This window comes from Xenopus laevis, chromosome 3S (genome assembly GCF_017654675.1).
Source record: "Xenopus laevis strain J_2021 chromosome 3S, Xenopus_laevis_v10.1, whole genome shotgun sequence".
Taxonomy (NCBI): domain Eukaryota; kingdom Metazoa; phylum Chordata; class Amphibia; order Anura; family Pipidae; genus Xenopus; species Xenopus laevis.
The window spans coordinates 55,044,967-55,062,979 of record NC_054376.1 but is presented as its reverse complement, the minus strand read 5'-3'; the positions used below and the strand labels follow the sequence as shown (position 1 = coordinate 55,062,979).

Sequence of the window (18,013 nt, the reverse complement as noted above, 5' to 3'; positions counted from 1 at the left end):
TTCCATGTTTAAACTGTTAAAACAGAGAGATAGAAATCAGTTTACACATTAAGTAACTGACTGTACTCTCAGGGGGGATATAATAAAAAGGAAAAGGTTGCCCAGATCTAGAACTAGTAACCAACGAAATTAATGTTTTCAAACATCTGACCAATAAATGCCGCCTGCTGCTCACTTGGTTACAGGCTACTAGGCCACTAGCTCTGCTTTCTACCTGGCCAGTAAAAACTCTGCTTTATGCCAGTGTTATTAACAGGAAAGAAGGAAACAAATATAGGAAGGTTGTTTTTTGCTAGCAAACTTGTTGACCCACAGAATCCTAAACATTTCCACTCAGCAGGTCCTCCTTCCAGCTACACTGCACTGTGTAGTGTTGATTTTTGCATAGAGTGTCCTGGACTTCCAGAAAATTATACTGTCTCCACAAATATATTCAATATTCAGTAGAAGTTTGTAGAATAACTCAAAGTTCTTTATCATATTACATATTAAAGTTGCCCAGCAGTGTGTTCCTGGCCCTCTAGCCGCCCAGTATTACCAATATGCACTCTACAGTATTACTAGTGTAGTGAAGTAGTTATGTCTGATTCAGAAAAAACACAACTCTAACCTGTAAAATCATAACCCACACCCAGGGCCTGATTTCTATTTTGGACGCCCCAAGGCCATTCGCAGCCTGTCTGCTTCCCCCCACGCACCCCAGGTGCATATGCACACACACTTTCGGCACTGAGGACTGCGCGTGTAAGTAAAGTTTGTATTGCGCCTCGTCCTAAGTGCATTAGGAAAGTTATGCAGCTGGACGGCATGCCGACACTGAAATTGTGCTGCCCTAGGCCCAGGCCTTTGTGGCCTTGCCTCAAATCCGGGTCTACCCATACCTGAGCCTAACCGCACAATGTTGTAGGACTGGTGCTCAACCTCTACCTGCGTCTTCTAGCTCTGTACACTACCTCTGTGCGCACCTCTGCATCTGAAGATTCTCTTTGTCTTTTTACCAGCGGAGGACCCGCATCCAACGCTAACCTGCAGCGGCCCTGCACATCACTGTAGTCAAGCTCTTTAGGCAGTGGCGTAACTAGATATTACTGGGCCCCACGGCAAATTATTTTTGGGGCCCCCAAAATGTCTAGAGTTTGCCAATATTTACATAGGTTAAAAAAAGACACACATCCATCAAGTTCAACCTTTTTACTTTTTTTAACCTGCCTATCTGCCAGTTGATCCAGAGGAAATTGTATATTAATGAGGGCCTCATGGGGCCCCTATACCGACTGGGCCCCCCTGCAACCACAGGGTCTGCTTCCTCTGTAGTTATGCCTCTGTCTTTAGAATGTCGTGAGCCAATGATGTGTGGTATCAAATGGCAGACCACAGACGTTATATGTAATATATCTTTGAAAAATTGATAGTTCTGTTTTATATTTTTTTTTTATATAAATGTAAAAGAATCTGGCAAAAATGAAATGCTTATTGTTCAACAGTTCTGTATTTTGTTGTTCTCTATTAAAGCTTTATATTCAATATATACACCCATTTATTGTACAGGACTGCATAATATGTGTTGCTTTGTAATTTGTGATAATAATAGTAAATTTATGTTAATATTTAGTTCTTCGTACTTCGTGAACAGCTATAATTCCCTGGGAACCTGTTCAGATAGATTAATGTTACTTTTTTTTATGGAAACACGTAGCATGTAACACGAGTTAAAAACATTTTATTGTACAGGTAATATAAATTCCAATTTTCAATAGATTTTTTTCGATGAAGGAAGGTCTCTGTCCCACAGAATTTACAATCTAGATAAGCTGGAAGCTTTATTAAGATATACTCTAATTAAAATATAGTAATAATGAGCACCTCAGCAGCTTTCATTTATAATTCTAGCTTTTTGAGAGAAAAAGGAAAATATCCCCTCCTGGGTGAGTTAGTTGGAAAGAATAGCTTTTTTGGCTGACGGGGGTTTAGCGTGAAGTTTTAATGGGATCTGCTGACTGCTATGAGTCAACACAGCTTGGTTTATTTGTCTTTAAACTGGCATTTAAAGTATATAATCATAGCTGCTGATGTGAGAGAAGCCAGCTTAGGGCTGACTAGTACAGGACTGTAATACAAATGTAACCCTGGTTTAGGGCAGGTTACAGAATGTATAACTGAGGCTTCTGTATTTTTGACAGGTTTTGAACACATATAGGAGCATCTAATTTAAGTATAGTGCTTTGAGAGTGAAACATTAGCTCCTGGTTGCACTTGTTTATATTCATATTACTGCCAGAATTGGTTTAACAATAGCCTGGTGAAACATCCTGCTTGGATTTGAACCAGAAACCCTCTGCTCACTATGCAGTTTCCTTACCTCTCACTTATTTGAGCAAGCTGCAGGGTTACTTGTTGACTTCAATACTATCATTAGTTTCCCAGACAGGAATGGAAGCTATAGGTGATTTCTACTTATCCACGCCTTTTTTAAATTTCCAATTATCCAGCCTATAAATCCCTACCTTTTATTTCCTTCCATGCCCATTATAGATTTATCTAGTATAGTCCCTGGGAGTGATTCTGTTATGCTAAACTGATTCTGAACCCTGCCTGTATCCTGACTTTGACTAAACCCTGCCTGGACTGACCCCTTTGCCTGCTTGACTTCTCTTCTGGATCCCAATGTTGTACTGAGCTGCTGTTCTGGTTTTTGACCTGGCCTACCTGACTCTGATTCTTGTTGCCTCAGTCCTCATCCTATGATCAGGTTCCCTTGCTTGCCCAGAACCTTTGCCCTGGTTCTCCCACTTTAAGACCAGGCAGTGCCCAAATAGTGGAGGGCTCCACCTGAAGCCAAATGTGTCTGCTATAGGCAGAAGGGTGAATTCAAGGTCTTGTCACATTAAATCTATCCCTGTTATCTTCAGATACTGTGAGATACATTCAGATTTCAAGTTGTGTAGGGTAGGAGTCAGTACTGCAAACTTTACTGTCTGTGCTCTGAAAAATACATCATAAACTACAGTATATGGTACAATGAGGCATGTTCATTCCTTATGCGTTGTAAAGGAAAACCCAGTACCACATCATTTAAGGAGGAGACTTGTTCTAGTAAAATCTCAGTTTGGTTGGTGGTGGTGCTATAAATTCCAGGGATTCCAAGGCTGCTGAAAGGCAGGAAACTGCAGTTAAAAAAGGAAATGTATTGAGGAGTTGAATTACTTTAACTTTTTTCCTTTTTTTGGTAAAAGTTCTTATTGGCATGAACTATAACGTTAGGCCACATCACCAAAGTGGATGAGCTACATTTCAGAATAACGACACCATCTATACTGCATTTGTGCTTCTGCTGTGTATAGCTGCCTTGCATTCATTCCATGCCAATAAGCAGAGGCAGAAGAGGCAAAAAGCAAGCCAATGCCATGGATGTAAATAAAACAATAAGCAGAGGCAAAAATTAAGTCAATGCTGAGGATGTGAATGGAACCATAAACAGAGGAAGAAGAGGCGAAAAGCAAATCAGTGCTGTGGATGTGAATAAATGAATACTAAGAATGCAATGTCTCTAGTATCTTTTTTTTCATCTTATATTTTCAGCCATTTTGTGCCATTATTTTTACAGCAGCCACTTCCAGAAGGACACTTTAATAAATGTGAAAGACATAGCTAAGTGCCCTCTGCATTAGGCAAACTGTTTTTATATAAAGAAACAGTGCCGCGCTACTCAGGACTTCTCTTTCCTACTCTTTCCAGTAACTGTTAATTGGTCCTGGACATAGAGCTTGGAGGAATCTTGGCCATTACAGTGTAATAAAGGTACCTGGGTTGCGGCGACGTGGACGGTCGCTACGCCGCCGCGCTCCTTCTCCGTCGGCTTCCGGGTCCTAGTGCGTGCGCGGCGCGCATGCGCATTATTTAAAGGCGCGCTGGCGTAATTACGCCAGCGCGCAATGGCGCGAAATTCAAACAGTATTTAAACCCATTCATTGTTACTGCTGGTTGCCCGTGATAGGATTTATCCTGTGGTTTTGCCTGAAGCCTTGTGCTGTTTGTCCGTGTATATTCTGCTTGTTATCCGTTTTGACCCCAGCCTGTTTCCTGACTACGCTCCCATCTGAATCCTGACCTGTGCCTGTTACCCGACTACTCTATTGCCTGTACCCCTTCTGCTTGATACCCGGTTTTGACCCTTGCCTGCCTGACGATCCTTGCTATCTGCCTGCCTCGACCCAGCCTGTCTGACGATCCTCTCTGCCTCATCCTTGCCTGTAACCGTGATCCTCGGCCCAAAAGACTCTAGATACTTGCCGTGCCCCATTGCCTGCCAGAACTCTAGCCTTGCCCACTCATAAGTCCAGGTGGCACCCGAGTAGGCGGAGGGCCTTCCCGAAGCCCAAAAGTGGTCACACATACTGGTGAAGAGAGCTCTGACCACGGTGCTTGGCTCTAGTTCTGGTATTGGGTGCCGGCCGTGACATACAGCTTGATGTTGGTTTGCTTTCTGGCATGAACTTGCCCTTCAGGTGCTTCCACAAAATTTCAATAATGGAGACAGCAAAGTAGGCCTAAAGTGTGAAAATGCTAACATCATGTTTCATAGATGAGTAAGCTTATGCTGTAATGCAGTGTTTGCGTTTCGCCAAAGGAATACTTTACATTTCAGCCAAAAAGTTCTACTTTTGTCTCATTTGTCTGCTGAACTTCCAGTTGTTCTTCCAGTAGCTTTCTGACATATGCGCAAGGTTTTTAACAAATGAGAGACAGCAGCAATGTTCTTTTTAGATAGTAGTGGCTTTCTTCTTGCAACCCTGCTATGCACAACATTGTTGTTCAGTGATATTCTCAAGGTGGACCCATAACGGACATTCGACTACGCAAACGAGGCCTTGGGTTCCATTCGACTACGCAAACGAGGCCTTGGGTTCTTTACGAGTATTGTAATGCTTTGCTCTTGGTCTGATCTTTGTCGATTGACCACTCGTGGACAGGGTAACAATGGTTTGAATTGCTTCTATTTGTACTGTACAGTGGAACTCTTTAGAAATAGTTTTATAACTTTTTCCAGCCTGTGGTCAAATACCTTTGCCATACACACGTATGAAACTTTTGATCATTTTCCTCAATAAATAAATGACCAAGCAAGTTTTTGACTTATTTGTTTAATTGAGTTAGATTAACTGGTTTTAGAACGTGCGTGAAAAGCAGATTATGTTGTAGGTCTTATTTATGCAGAAATATTGAAAATGCAAAAGGTTTCTCAAACATTTAAACACCATAACATATAGATATATAAAACGCTATTGAGACATGTGGGGAACACATTGCTGCTTAATGGCTGTGTTGGTCACATCAGAAAGAGAACTATAACATTCAGGCAGCATGTGGTAATAGTATTCCTAGTGCAGTTTTGACAGAAATGCAGTAGTTAGTTATTCTGTGGCAGTAAGCCACTGCAATAGACTTCAGAGTAGAGTTAATATATTTCTGTATTAGCTACAGTAAATATTAAGGTAGTCTGTGTCTGAGTAACAACCCAACTTCAGTGTGCTGGTACCATAAGCTGGCCATAGATGACAGATTTTACCCTTGTATTGGACGAACGATTGGACGTCCCAAAAAGAAGAACAAATCAGACGATGTTCTGCCCGTGACAGCAATCGTATGAAAGTTAGTAGTGAAAGTCACCCATTGATAGCATCAGATAGGCAATACGTGCAGAGATATTATCTTTAGCCAACAGAAATCTTTTAACCTGTCCGATCACCTAAACTACTGATCGCCATGGTACGAAATATGTCAGGACAATCCACACAGGTTCCGAAAAATCGTACGAAACTTCAATTCATATGACTATATCTTTGTGTCTATGGCCAGCTTAACACTCGAGAGTTATTGTTGCTTGGAAAGCACAAGATATCTCAACAATCGTTAGAACCTGTAACAAGCTCTTGGAATTAAGCCAGGTTTAAGCTCAGGGACATGGTTATTTCATAAATAATATTGCTTACATTGCTTATCTCGGCATAGTCAGGGGTGATTTTAAATTAGCTGTGTTTTTTATGTTCTTTTCAACTGAACCAGTGAATGTTCCTTTAATGGCATTATTTTGCTGTTCTGACATCTTAAAGGTTTTCCGATATACTGTAGTTATTGATTCTCATAAAACAAAACAATATTGCCAGTGACTAGATATAGGGGTCAATAAAGGGAACACATATTTTAAGGGAGAGTATTTATTGAACATAAGAATTTAATGTGTTTTAAGGAGATACTGTAGCAAGGTCCGAAATCATCTTCATCTGAAATCTATGAAACAGACTCTTCTGCCATTTAGACAGTATTTTTAATGCTTACTTTTGAGAGTAACTCCTATGGGAGTGTTACATAACCTACATAGTGAATTTTTCTGTAATTAACAGTCTGAATAATTATGAGACTTACTGGGTTTTCACTAATCTAAAGCTGCACATCTCTCTGCTAACCGTATGTTGCTTTTCTTTGCTTTTTCATCTCCGGTCCATGTGTTATGCAGCCATTAAAGATAACTTGCGTTAAGAAAAAGCATTTTTTCTTAACATTTACTGGTCAAATATGGCATGCAGAAGAAAGTCACCACCCCCTCCATATAATATCTTTACATTTCCCTTTGAGCCTCGTTAAATCTTTAATAATGGTTTGGATCTAGAGCAAGATTTGGTTAATCGTGGCTACATCATGGGTTATGTCACATTTAATAAAAATGCAAAGTATAAAATTAACTGTAAATCTTAAAATCTTAAAATTAGACCTGTGGTACAGTTTAAGTCATTTCTATACATGAAAAATCTCTAATGCACAAATATTTGAAGTCAAAAGTGTAAGCATTTTTCTTTAAGGCCTGCACATATTACACACATGTTGTTATAGAAACCCTGCAGCAGGAAAATCTGATCAATGACTACTACTCTTATATGCCTTGTAGAACCCTGCACTCAGCAGTTTATCCATCAGTGAATAGGCATAAGAACCAGGCATGCAGATTGTGGGTACAAAATGGAATGAACAAAAGGAAAGCTGTTGAAACCTATCTTTGTCAGACGATGATTGGTGACTCCAAAACAATATTTTTAGGCTTTGAAAAATGTTCTGCACATATCAGTGTAGTTCAAAATCTGGTAGTGCTGCCCAATGTATTACATGTAGGGTAACGATTAATTCTCAAACAACATGGACCAGATTATATTAAAATAATAATGGCATACAGGACTGGCCTGGTTTTAGTAATACATAAGACAAATTTAGATAACCTCACAAAAAGCAGTGTGCTATACCATGTGCAGGTTATTGGGATCTCGGCACAATGTTCTTTTTTTTAAAATTAAACCTACAACTTTGAGTGTTGAGATGCCCAAGTGAGAGTACGTTGTTGAATGCTATTGAATTAGTGTTTGTATTGCCAAATAGGATTAATGGGGTACTATTAAGCATCATCACTCAACTAAAACCACCCTGTGCCCCAACCCCATGCTTATTCGTTTGACATTCAGTTAAGTATCAGATTATAAAGTGATCTGAGGATAGATTTTGTTTTACCAGTTTAAAGTTTTGTTGATATGATGTTTATGGATCTTTTGTGTCATACAGGGAAACACTTAGTTACATAGTTACATAGTTACATAGTTAAATTGGGTTGAAAAAAGACAAAGTCCATCAAGTTCAACCCCTCCAAATGAAAACCCAGCATCCATACACACACCCCTCCCTACTTTTAATTAAAATTCTATATACCCATACCTATATTAACTATAGAGTTTAGTATCACAATAGCCTTTAATATTATGTCTGTCCAAAAAATCATCCAAGCCATTCTTAAAGGCATTAACTGAATCAGCCATCACAACATCACCCGGCAGTGCATTCCACAACCTCACTGTCCTGACTGTGAAGAACCCTCTACGTTGCTTCAAATGAAAGTTCTTTTCTTCTAGTCTAAAGGGGTGGCCTCTGGTACGGTGATCCACTTTATGGGTAAAAAGGTCCCCTGCCATTTGTCTATAATGTCCTCTAATGTACTTGTAAAGTGTAATCATGTCCCCTCGCAAGCGCCTTTTTTCCAGAGAAAACAACCCCAACCTTGACAGTCTACCCTCATAATTTAAGTCTTCCGTCCCTCTAACCAATTTAGTTGCACGTCTCTGCACTCTCTCCAGCTCATTTATATCCCTCTTAAGGACTGGAGTCCAAAACTGAACTGCATACTCCAGATGAGGCCTTACCAGGGACCTATAAAGAGGCATAATTATGTTTTCATCCCTTGAGTTAATGCCCTTTTTTATGCAAGACAGAACTTTATTTGCTTTAGTAGCCACAGAATGACACTGCCCAGAATTAGACAACGTGTTATCTACAAAGACTTGCTGACTTTATCCCATGTTCTAAAGTAAATAAAATGTATAAATTAAAACATCCTTTTTTTCTCTGAAGTAGACTTTCATTCATCTAAGATCTAAAGACTTCAAATAGAAAATACAATAGAGGCAGAAATCTTTAGATCTCTTATCATTTGAAGAAACCCTTAAATAATCCGCCAATTGATCAGACTTTTTAAATTACCCTGTATTTCTGTCCAACACTTAATCAATTCCTTATTGATAATGATCATTCCAAAACACAGTCTGCATCTTGCTTATCATGTTTCAAACACATGCTACAGAAATTGTATTGCTGTGTATTTTTGTTTTGCCAGATAGAATGGCATTTACACATTAATCAATCACACATTTTGTACTTTCATCTAAATATTTAAATATACTGTAAATATCTAAATGAAGGCTGTAAAATGAGAATAATCTATTACATTACAGCTTTTGTTTCAATAATGATTTACTGTGTAAAATGAAGTCTAATAAAATGTTTGTGTTTGTAATGCTGTTTATATGAACATCCTTCAAAAGTTACCACACTCAAGCCTTTGTTTCGGTGTTGCATTAGAAATAGCAGCCCCTTAGGGCAAAGACGAGGAGATATGTCAGCCATGGGAAATCTGCGCAACACGTGGGGAACATATCTCTAATGTGGGGATAATAGGTGTGAAACACCTTTATGACAATTTAACTGAATCTTGAAAAGTGCAGAAGAAGGCATTTTCCCATAAGGCTGGTTCGTCAAATGTAAAGTGTTCTATGCACAGCAATACCAAAGTAAGTTAAGGGAAAGGTATTTTTCTGGAGCTTTGTTGTCTGTGGGTAGGTACGATTCTCCACCTACAACAAATCACCCTAGTGTGGCATTACCCTTTGGCTTCCTAGTCTGGTATCAAGTCAAGTCATTGAGACTACTTGGATCTACCTAATTTTCAGGTTCCCTTCTGTTATAGTATGTGTATGTGATCTATTATCCAAAATGCTTGGTACCTGGGAATTTATGAATAAGGATCTTTCATGTCTACTGTGCATTCTTGTTGTTTGCTCCAATGAAATTTAAACGTTATGTTATTTTAAGGGCTGTTTACTTAATTTTTGGAACCATTGTTAAAGAATAACAGGCACAAAAATGTGCCTTGAATATTGTCTTTGGATACATTTTAGCTCTGTATGTGTTGTTTGTCTATCTGTTTTTTCATGTTGATCTACGTTTTGTTCTTTTACAGGGCAGCAAAGGACATTACAGATACCACTGGCAAAGCCACAATGTCAAGCACAGCGGAGTGGATGATATGGTTCTTCTCTCCAAAATCACAGAAGATTCTATAGTAGACAATCTAAAGAAACGTTATATGGATGACTTCATTTTTGTATCCTTGGTTAACACTAAATTATATTGGCTAAATACTATAATAGATTATAGTAAAAAAAATGTACTTAAATGCTTAAAGGAAAACTTTACTTCCAAAATAAATACTTAAGCAACATTTTATATCATATTAAGTTGCATATTAAATAATCTTACGAACGGGAATATACTGTATATATTTAAGCAAAGATTGTCCTTTGACATCTCTTAACTAAAGCGACCATTTTGTGATGAACTGTGTTCTGCCTCAGAGATGGCCCTTAGTTTTTAACATGGCAATTTTCTCTTTAGGATTACCATACCTCCCAACATTTTGGAAATAGAAAGACAAAGGGCGCAGCCCGAAACATGTTGTGTATCTCTACTCCCCAATAAAGAAGCTTTGAAGTACAGTTGCTGCCTTGGATTTATCCCACACCTTTATACTTCTACAGATTGAAATAGAAAAAAGGCCAAAGCGGTGTGCGGTGAAAAATGTTTTGACCATGCCCATTTTGTGGCCACACCCCCCCAATTACCATGTTTATTTGTGTTATTACAGTTTTGCTAATGAAGGTGAATTGCCCTTTAAGCTGCAAGTCACAGTTTCCCCAAGAGACCTGCTTATCTTAAATTGCTACAATTGTTTATTTGCTCATATTATCGTAAATTGTTACAAAAGTATCTACGTGCACCTGCAACGTATTCTGGGCTCTCTGCCAAAAGCCAATTAAGTTTTAGAAACCTTGTATATTTTTTGTGGCTGTGCAGGAGATAAAAGAGAAAGTCGGAACATTTCAGTAACAATCCAGGACTGTGGGTTGAGCTGTCAAAATCTGGGAGGTATTGATTACCCTATGGCACACACTACTAAAAAAAGTATATGATTATGAAAATGGTTTATTTATATGAAGCAGGGTTTTAGATGTGAACTGTGAACTATATAGTTTTATAGAGACCTACACTGTTTGGAGGTATAGTTTTAAATCACCATGGTTTTAATCAGTCACGAAAGTTGATGTAGTCTGTATAAAAGAATGGAACACATTAGGGATTTTCATTCAATGTGATGAGGATAGGTTATTTCATAGTCTGCAGAAATAAAGTGCTAACCAAGCCGGAGATCGTCATAAGGGGCATTGGTGATAAAGAAAACCTGTCATTTACACCCCTTGCAGATTTTAATATCCCCTTAGCAGCTTTTGTCTATTGGGGGGATGCTGGAATTTGTAGGAAGGCTGCAGGTTGGCCGACCCTGATGTAAAGCCTGCAAATATCAGTTGGTAAACAGTATGAATGCTGGAAGATTTTCCTTACATTTGCCCACATTGTTCACAAGTTAAATATATTTTAAGGAGATTTAGTTTTGCTGTCACAAGAAAAAAAAAAAGCCATGGGAAGTGCATGGAAAGAGTTTATTTTATCAGCGACTTTCCCTGCAGAGAAGACTACGCAGCTCAATCTAATATTGTTGTTTTTTTCTCTTACATCAAAGCAGCTTTTCATTTCTTTAGCTCCAGAGAAACGCTTAGTAAGATTATTTTCTGTGAGGTGGAACAATGATTTAGTTACTTGCCCTTTTGGTAGCATGTTAAATTCAGTCAGACTTAAAATACAGTTTCCTGTCATATACACTTGCATGTCTCATAGTAGCAATTTAATTAAATCTTGTTCCATTTCTACTCATTCCTCCTACAGCATTATATCGGTGACACTTGCTATGTGACTTGGAGGGAGCAGTAAAATGAGTTAGATTTAAAGCTCCCTTTCACTTCCATTCAAATCTGTTTGCTCAGGCCATCAGGTAAATAAGCTGTGCAAAGCCTGGCCAGAGTTAACAGTATCCTACAGTTGCCCTGTGTTTACTACATTATGTAAGGAAGTAATTAAGGAAGGGGTGAATAGTTGATAGTGGGGATAAATCACACCATTTCTATTGGCAATGTATTTAGTTTGAACTTATTTATATACTGAACTAAGTACATTTAACAAGACTATTCATATATTGTACATTATTCTCCATAAGGGTCAGGCCACACTGGGCGTTTTGGGGAGATTTGGTTGCCTGGCGTCTAATCGCCTTGTTTTTGCGGTGACCAATCTCCCCAAACACCTTCCCTCACTCTGCGCTGGTTAAAATGAAAAAACGCCGGCGCTAATAACACATGCCGATTCGTTTTCCAAAGTTGCCTCACGAGGAAACTGCGGGCGACTTTGGAAAACAATCGCCGCATGTGAAACTTGCGTCAAAGAGTATACCAGTGAATTGATATCTGCTGTTATTTGCTGTTATCTGCTGTTATTTGTTAATTGATTTGAGCGCTGCTTACTGGAGTGGTTTGTGTAATGTGTTAATGGAATGCACTTCTCAGTAGGAAACCTTTGTGTTTGAACAGTATTGGGTGGAAGGGAGCCCCAGTGTTTGGATGCTTCAAAAGAAAAGAGTTTCAAGTAGGATAGGGTAGTGTAAAGCTGGCCATAGATGCAAAGATCCGATTGTACGAATCCTCGATTCGTACGATTTTCGGTCCGTGTGTGAATTTTTCATCCCACGGAGATCGGTCGTTTGGTCTATCGGCCAGGTTAAAAGATTTGTCGGCTGCCGATAATTTCTCTGCATGTATTGCTGATTGTACGATTTTCAGTGGGAGACTGTCACCAGCTTGCCGTGCTTGTTTATGGTATGTTTTAAGGAAAAACACACTTTAACTAGCATTTACTTTCGCTTATTTTATTGAAAATGTTTAAGCAAACATATGGACATCATACTGCACATTTGTATTTAATAATTTGAACAGCAGATGTTATGAGGCATGCTTTGATCAGGTGAAATAAAATAGATTCCAGTGGAACAGAGCTGGTGGTCTGGCCATTACAGAAAAAAGTAGAACGCTGGCTTTGCTTTAGTCCTGTGTCACACAGGGCAATTCTTGGGATTCTGCTTGCCACATTTTTCTTATACTAATGCATAGTCCAAACTCTTTAAATCAGCCTCCACACCACCACCATTATCCTAAATGGGAATGCACAAGGACACTTTCTGCAGGGAAAACTCCCAATATTAGATCTTACCAAAACAGTAACTGGAGTCCTTCTATTGAGGAAACTAAAGACATAATCTTTAGAATCTTTTAAATCCATAAGGTCAGGTGCCAGACTGCCCAAAGATGCATAATGAGCCACAGCTTTAGAGACTCTTGCCATGATGCTCAGCTGATTTAAGCAAAATGTATTGCTTAAAGGGGAACTATCACGAAAATAAAGATTTAATATTCGCTTCATCATACTGAAATAAGAAACTTTCTAAATACAATCAATTAAAAATTCTGTACCGTTTCTGAAATAATCATGTTGATCTTCACTATCCTTCTCCTCATTCTATCTTCATTCAAGAGTTGGGTGTCAGATGAATGATCCAATAAATCTTATGGGGGGGGCTCCTTTTGTCTGGAAGATGTATTAGAGCTCACTCTATTAAAATCAGCAGACATTCTGTCTCTCTACATGCAGAATTTGCAAAAGGCAGTTCTTTTGTTAGATTGTGTTTGTAATGGAATCAGTTATTTGAGTGAGCTCTAATACACCTGCTAGGAAAGGAAGCCCCCCCCATAAGATATATTGGATCATTCATCTGACACCCAACTGCTGCATGAAGACAGAATGAAGATGCTTATTTTAAATGTTCATTAAAAGTTCCCCTTTAAAATGATAACTGTCATTCATTTTATTTGCATATGAAGTGCACACTGATCACAAAGCTGATGCAGAGTTTGGCAGCATAGCATCCTGTCCCTTCCTCATTCATTTGTGTAGCATTAATTGTGTTGGCTGCCAATATGTAAATGAATAAGAAAGAGCCGCATGCACTAGGGCGCTTGAAGCTAGCCTTACCGCTAGCTCCTCCTAAATTATGTTGCTCCGTTATACAACAGAGCTGTGGGTTGGCATTGAATCAGCTCAGCACTTGCTTCAAATGCAAATATAATGAAGATGATTTTTTTAAACTATTCCAAATTGCTTAAAGGCTTATTTAAGGCCGTACCCTGTACTATGTATTGTAGCAATCTCATTAAAGGTGAACTTCCTGTTTTGCAGATTGTCCCATTTCAGGAGGAAATAAGAGGGGAAGCGTTATATCTTAGTTACCCATGGCTGCAAACCTGAACAGGTTTTTTTTTTTGTCTGATTTATTTCTTGGCCCCAGATTGTATGAAATATGCATTTTTAGTACAGTACAAGCACTGAATGGACTGATTATTTATGTGGTTGGGGTTGAAAGAGTGTTAATCGGTGCCACTTTAAACAGGGATTATTGGACACGCGGTCAAATACTGCTATTGTTTATTGGCAAATAACTTTGTGCATGTGAGATGTTCACATTTGGTCCCAGTGCCCCTGGCAGAAAGCACACAAACCAACATATTATATTTTGGGCAGAATGTATCTGATCTGTGTTTATGACATTGTCAAACTCCCCTCTTGATTGATATAATTTCTGATGAAAAGTGGAAATTACATTTGAACAATGTTGAATTTGGGTTCCAATTTTGCCCAGTGTATGGGTGGTCAAATAGGGCTCAAGGTCACCAAACAAGCAGTTCTGACCAGTGGCGGAACTACCGGGGGAGCAGGGGGTGCAAGCGGGACAGGACCCGCACTCCCTCAGGGCCCCCCGGCAGCGCTGCGCGCCACTAAAATCCCTGCAATTTGGCCCGTACGGAGGGGGGCGGGGGCCCGGCTGCGCGTGACGCACCAGGGCCCGCCCCCCCTCTAGTTACGGTACTGGTTCTAACCAACTTAGCAGTATAGAAAAACAGCCTATTCACTTCTTTAGCCTTTTACTTATAGAAGTGTTACACATCTTCAAAATAAATGGTTTTCTAACAATGCATCTTTGATTGAATTCCAATTGTTGAGGTGTCCAGGCATGGAAATTGTTTTCCAAAGACAATGTATTTTGCCAGCATAGCAAATGATTAGAAATGTAGATATATATCAAAAGAATACCCAAAAGACCACCCAACTATTGTTCAGCTACCTGCTCGGCTCATGATTCTTGCTGAAAAAAAATTCTGATTATTGGACACGCGATCAAATACTTGCAGAAAAGCACACAAATCAACATATCCCATTTACTAGTATTTATTCATTTTTAAAGCGATATCCTCATGAACAAATGTGTTTTGTGTAGGAAAACAACCAGTTTAGTCACTCTTTCTTTTTAATTCTATTTATAATTAGTGAGTCAAGTCACAGGAATCATGGGTCCTTAGTCTGAAACCACAGCCATTCAGGATTATATGCAGGTAGTGTTTTGTTGGTGCTTTCCTCTGGGAAAAGCTACAGAGATGAAATGAAGAGGAATCCTGGAAATCACTCAGTCTTTACAGTTATTTAATGAGCAAATAAATTCATACATGCATGTATGTTCAAGCATGTAAATTAAATTGATACCCAGAGGACATGGCTCATACACTTTACTACAAAGCAGTTGCCATAAATTTGTTATGGGCTATTAATTATGTTCAAACTTTTACATTCTGTTTAGAAAGTGCTAATTCGTAGAAAAGGGCTCAGCAGTGATTGGATATAGCAGCATGAGGAAGCCATTTTTGTAGTGGTTCCAGTGCATATTTCATAGTGCACATTTTATATTGCACTACCATGGACTCAGTACTGTGTGTTTTTACTTAAATTGACTAAAAGGGGCAGTATGTACCCCCCTTTTGAACATGAACGTTATGAATAGGGCTTGTGCTGAACATTCTTTTGCTAATTGCTTAAATCGTGAAGCCCTTCTTAAGCTGATGGTGAAATATCCTTTCCTCATTGCCCCTTGTATCATGCATATACCATGGTAAGAAGTACTTCAACAGACAATTTTTTAAAAATGAGTCTTTCATATATTTGTACATATACTACGGACCTCTTTTCTTAATTTGCTTATTAAATCCTTTCCTTGTAAGTTAGATCTTTTGGTTGCCTTTGCATGTGTACAGCTTTCAATTTGCATTTTAACCAGTTCATTTCATAGCAATACAGTGAATAGCAGTGCTCGTTATTAACCATAACTAATTGTAGACATACATCGGGCCAGTGCTCATCTCAGTGAATCCCTTTAAACAGATGCCTTACTTTGGAGACAAGGAAATAGAAATGTACCAAGGAGCTGTAAGTATGTTTTATTTGTTATTGATTTTGGTTAACTAAAGAATGTCAAATTTACAGGAATATAATCATCTGTGGCAGGGCTGTTCAACTGAATCCCACAGACCCGATGTGGCCCAACAAAGATTGCTTACAGGCAGGTCCGGACTGAGAATTAAAATAGGCCCTGGCATTTCAGGTACACAGAAGCCCAAACAGCCCCCACCAGGCCACTAAATAGTGACTTTCTTTGGCACAGATTGCCAGTCCGGGCCTGCTTACAGGCTCCATAGTCAATTCAATCTGATCCTCACGATATATAAGGTATGATTGATTTACTACATGTAATACGTTGGACAGCACTGATCTATGTATGAAACATGGGGCAGATTTAGTTCAGAATGTGGAATCAAGTATGTCTAGTAGTTTGAATTTTATCACAGTTACAAAGCATTTTCCTGATTGTCATGAACATTTTTTAATGAAATGACTCATCAAAGCAGATAAATGTGTCAGTTGGGCAGAATGTATCTGATTGTGTTTATGACAATAGTGTGGTTTAGCCGGAAGCCAAAATCTGATTTTGGGTTAGCCCAATTTTGCCCACTGTATGGGTGGTCAAATAGGGCTCAAGGTCACCAAACAAGCAGTTCTGACCACCTTAGCAGTATAGGAAAACAGCGTATTCACTCCTTTAGCCTTATATTTATAGGGGTGTTACACATCTTCAAAATAAATGGTTTTCTAACAATGCATCTTTGATTAAATTCCTGTTTGATTGTTGAGGTGTCCAGGCTTGGAAATTGCTTTCCACTGCCAGCATAGCAAATGATTAGGAATGTAGATATATATCAAAACAATCCCCAAAAGACCACCCAACTATTGTTCAGCTACCTGCTCTGCTTATGATTCTTGCTGAAAAAAATTCCTGTTGCGCTCTTGATGTGATTGTTCATGTTTAACATAAGAAACTAGTGCCAAACATAGCAAAGTATAAGGAATTTAAGATGTTTTTTTCTGGAAGAGAGGACTGCCCTGTACTGGATAACTATGAGCTCAAGGTGGTTCCTTTGTTTAACGGCAAGCTTTGTGCCAGTACCGTCCAATTTGTATATATCATTCACAGTCTCAATAGAATTGCAAGCTATCTACATAACAAAATAAGCATTAAAACAACATTCCTTGATTATAAGGTTCTCAAGCAGATATGGATCACCCTCCGTGTGTTTCAATGTCAGTACAAGAGAGTAGACTCCTGATGTAATGTGCAACTTATTAAAGACAGTACTTAGTTTGGCTTAGGCAGACATAAAAGTGTATCTTACTAGTGTGGGCTGCTTTGTAACATACAGCATCACTTTTTCTCTGAGTATCTAACCTGCATCACAGCTTGTTAATGGATAGATTGATTGTCTCTGGTAGCAGCTGTCTGAAGAAACCCCAACAGCTGCTTATACAGACTCAACCTCAGTGCTGATTCCACTTCAGTGCACCCCACTATTTCAGTGGAGAGAAAAACTGGACTTTCCAGTACAAATTGAGGGACTGCGGGTTGAGCTGTCAAAAGAGGGACTGTCCCTCTAAAAACGGGACAGTTGGGAGGTATGAAATACTGGAATCTGTGCATCCCTAATTTTAGTTGCCTAGTATTCTTCAGCAACCATTGAGAAATGTCAGTAACTGATGTATCAAATTGTAACACATAAGCTTCCCTAATGTCTATTGTCCTGTCACTGAGCATGTTCAGTAGAGACTAAAGCAGCTAGTTGAGTGCCAGCAAACAATGGATCAGACTGTAACAGTTTAGAGAGTCCACAACCAGATTTAGTAAGCTGCTACTTGGAATGCTACAGAGTGGGCAACTAATTCATTTCCAAAGTGTAGAGTCATCAGTTACGTTTGCTCTTTGCAATCAATATGGTTTTGACAGTAAAGTTCCCCTCTAAATTCAAAATTAGTGAAGCAGTAGCCCAATTATAACTTTCTTCTTTTTTACTTTTTAATTTCTTTTTTTGATTTATGATTTATTGCACAAATAACAGAGCCACACACCATTGTTTATGTATTTATTCAAAGTACCCCTCTAACCTGCATCCTCTTTTTACAGGTAGTCCTCCAGACCAGGTTTTGCCTT

At 38.9% G+C, this 18,013-nt stretch overlaps 1 protein-coding gene across 2 annotated transcripts in view; it reads left to right on the top strand.

The window, feature by feature from the left end:
* LOC108712943 (unconventional myosin-Ie) overlaps positions 1–18,013 on the top strand; it is an 88,245-nt gene that overhangs the window by 29,325 nt on the left and 40,907 nt on the right. For both annotated transcript variants that reach the window (XM_018255484.2, XM_018255482.2), the window contains exons 2-3: positions 9,611–9,754; positions 15,814–15,903. In XM_018255484.2, coding sequence (XP_018110973.1) covers positions 9,611–9,754; positions 15,814–15,903 — 234 coding nt within the window. The remainder of the gene's footprint in view (positions 1–9,610; positions 9,755–15,813; positions 15,904–18,013) is intronic.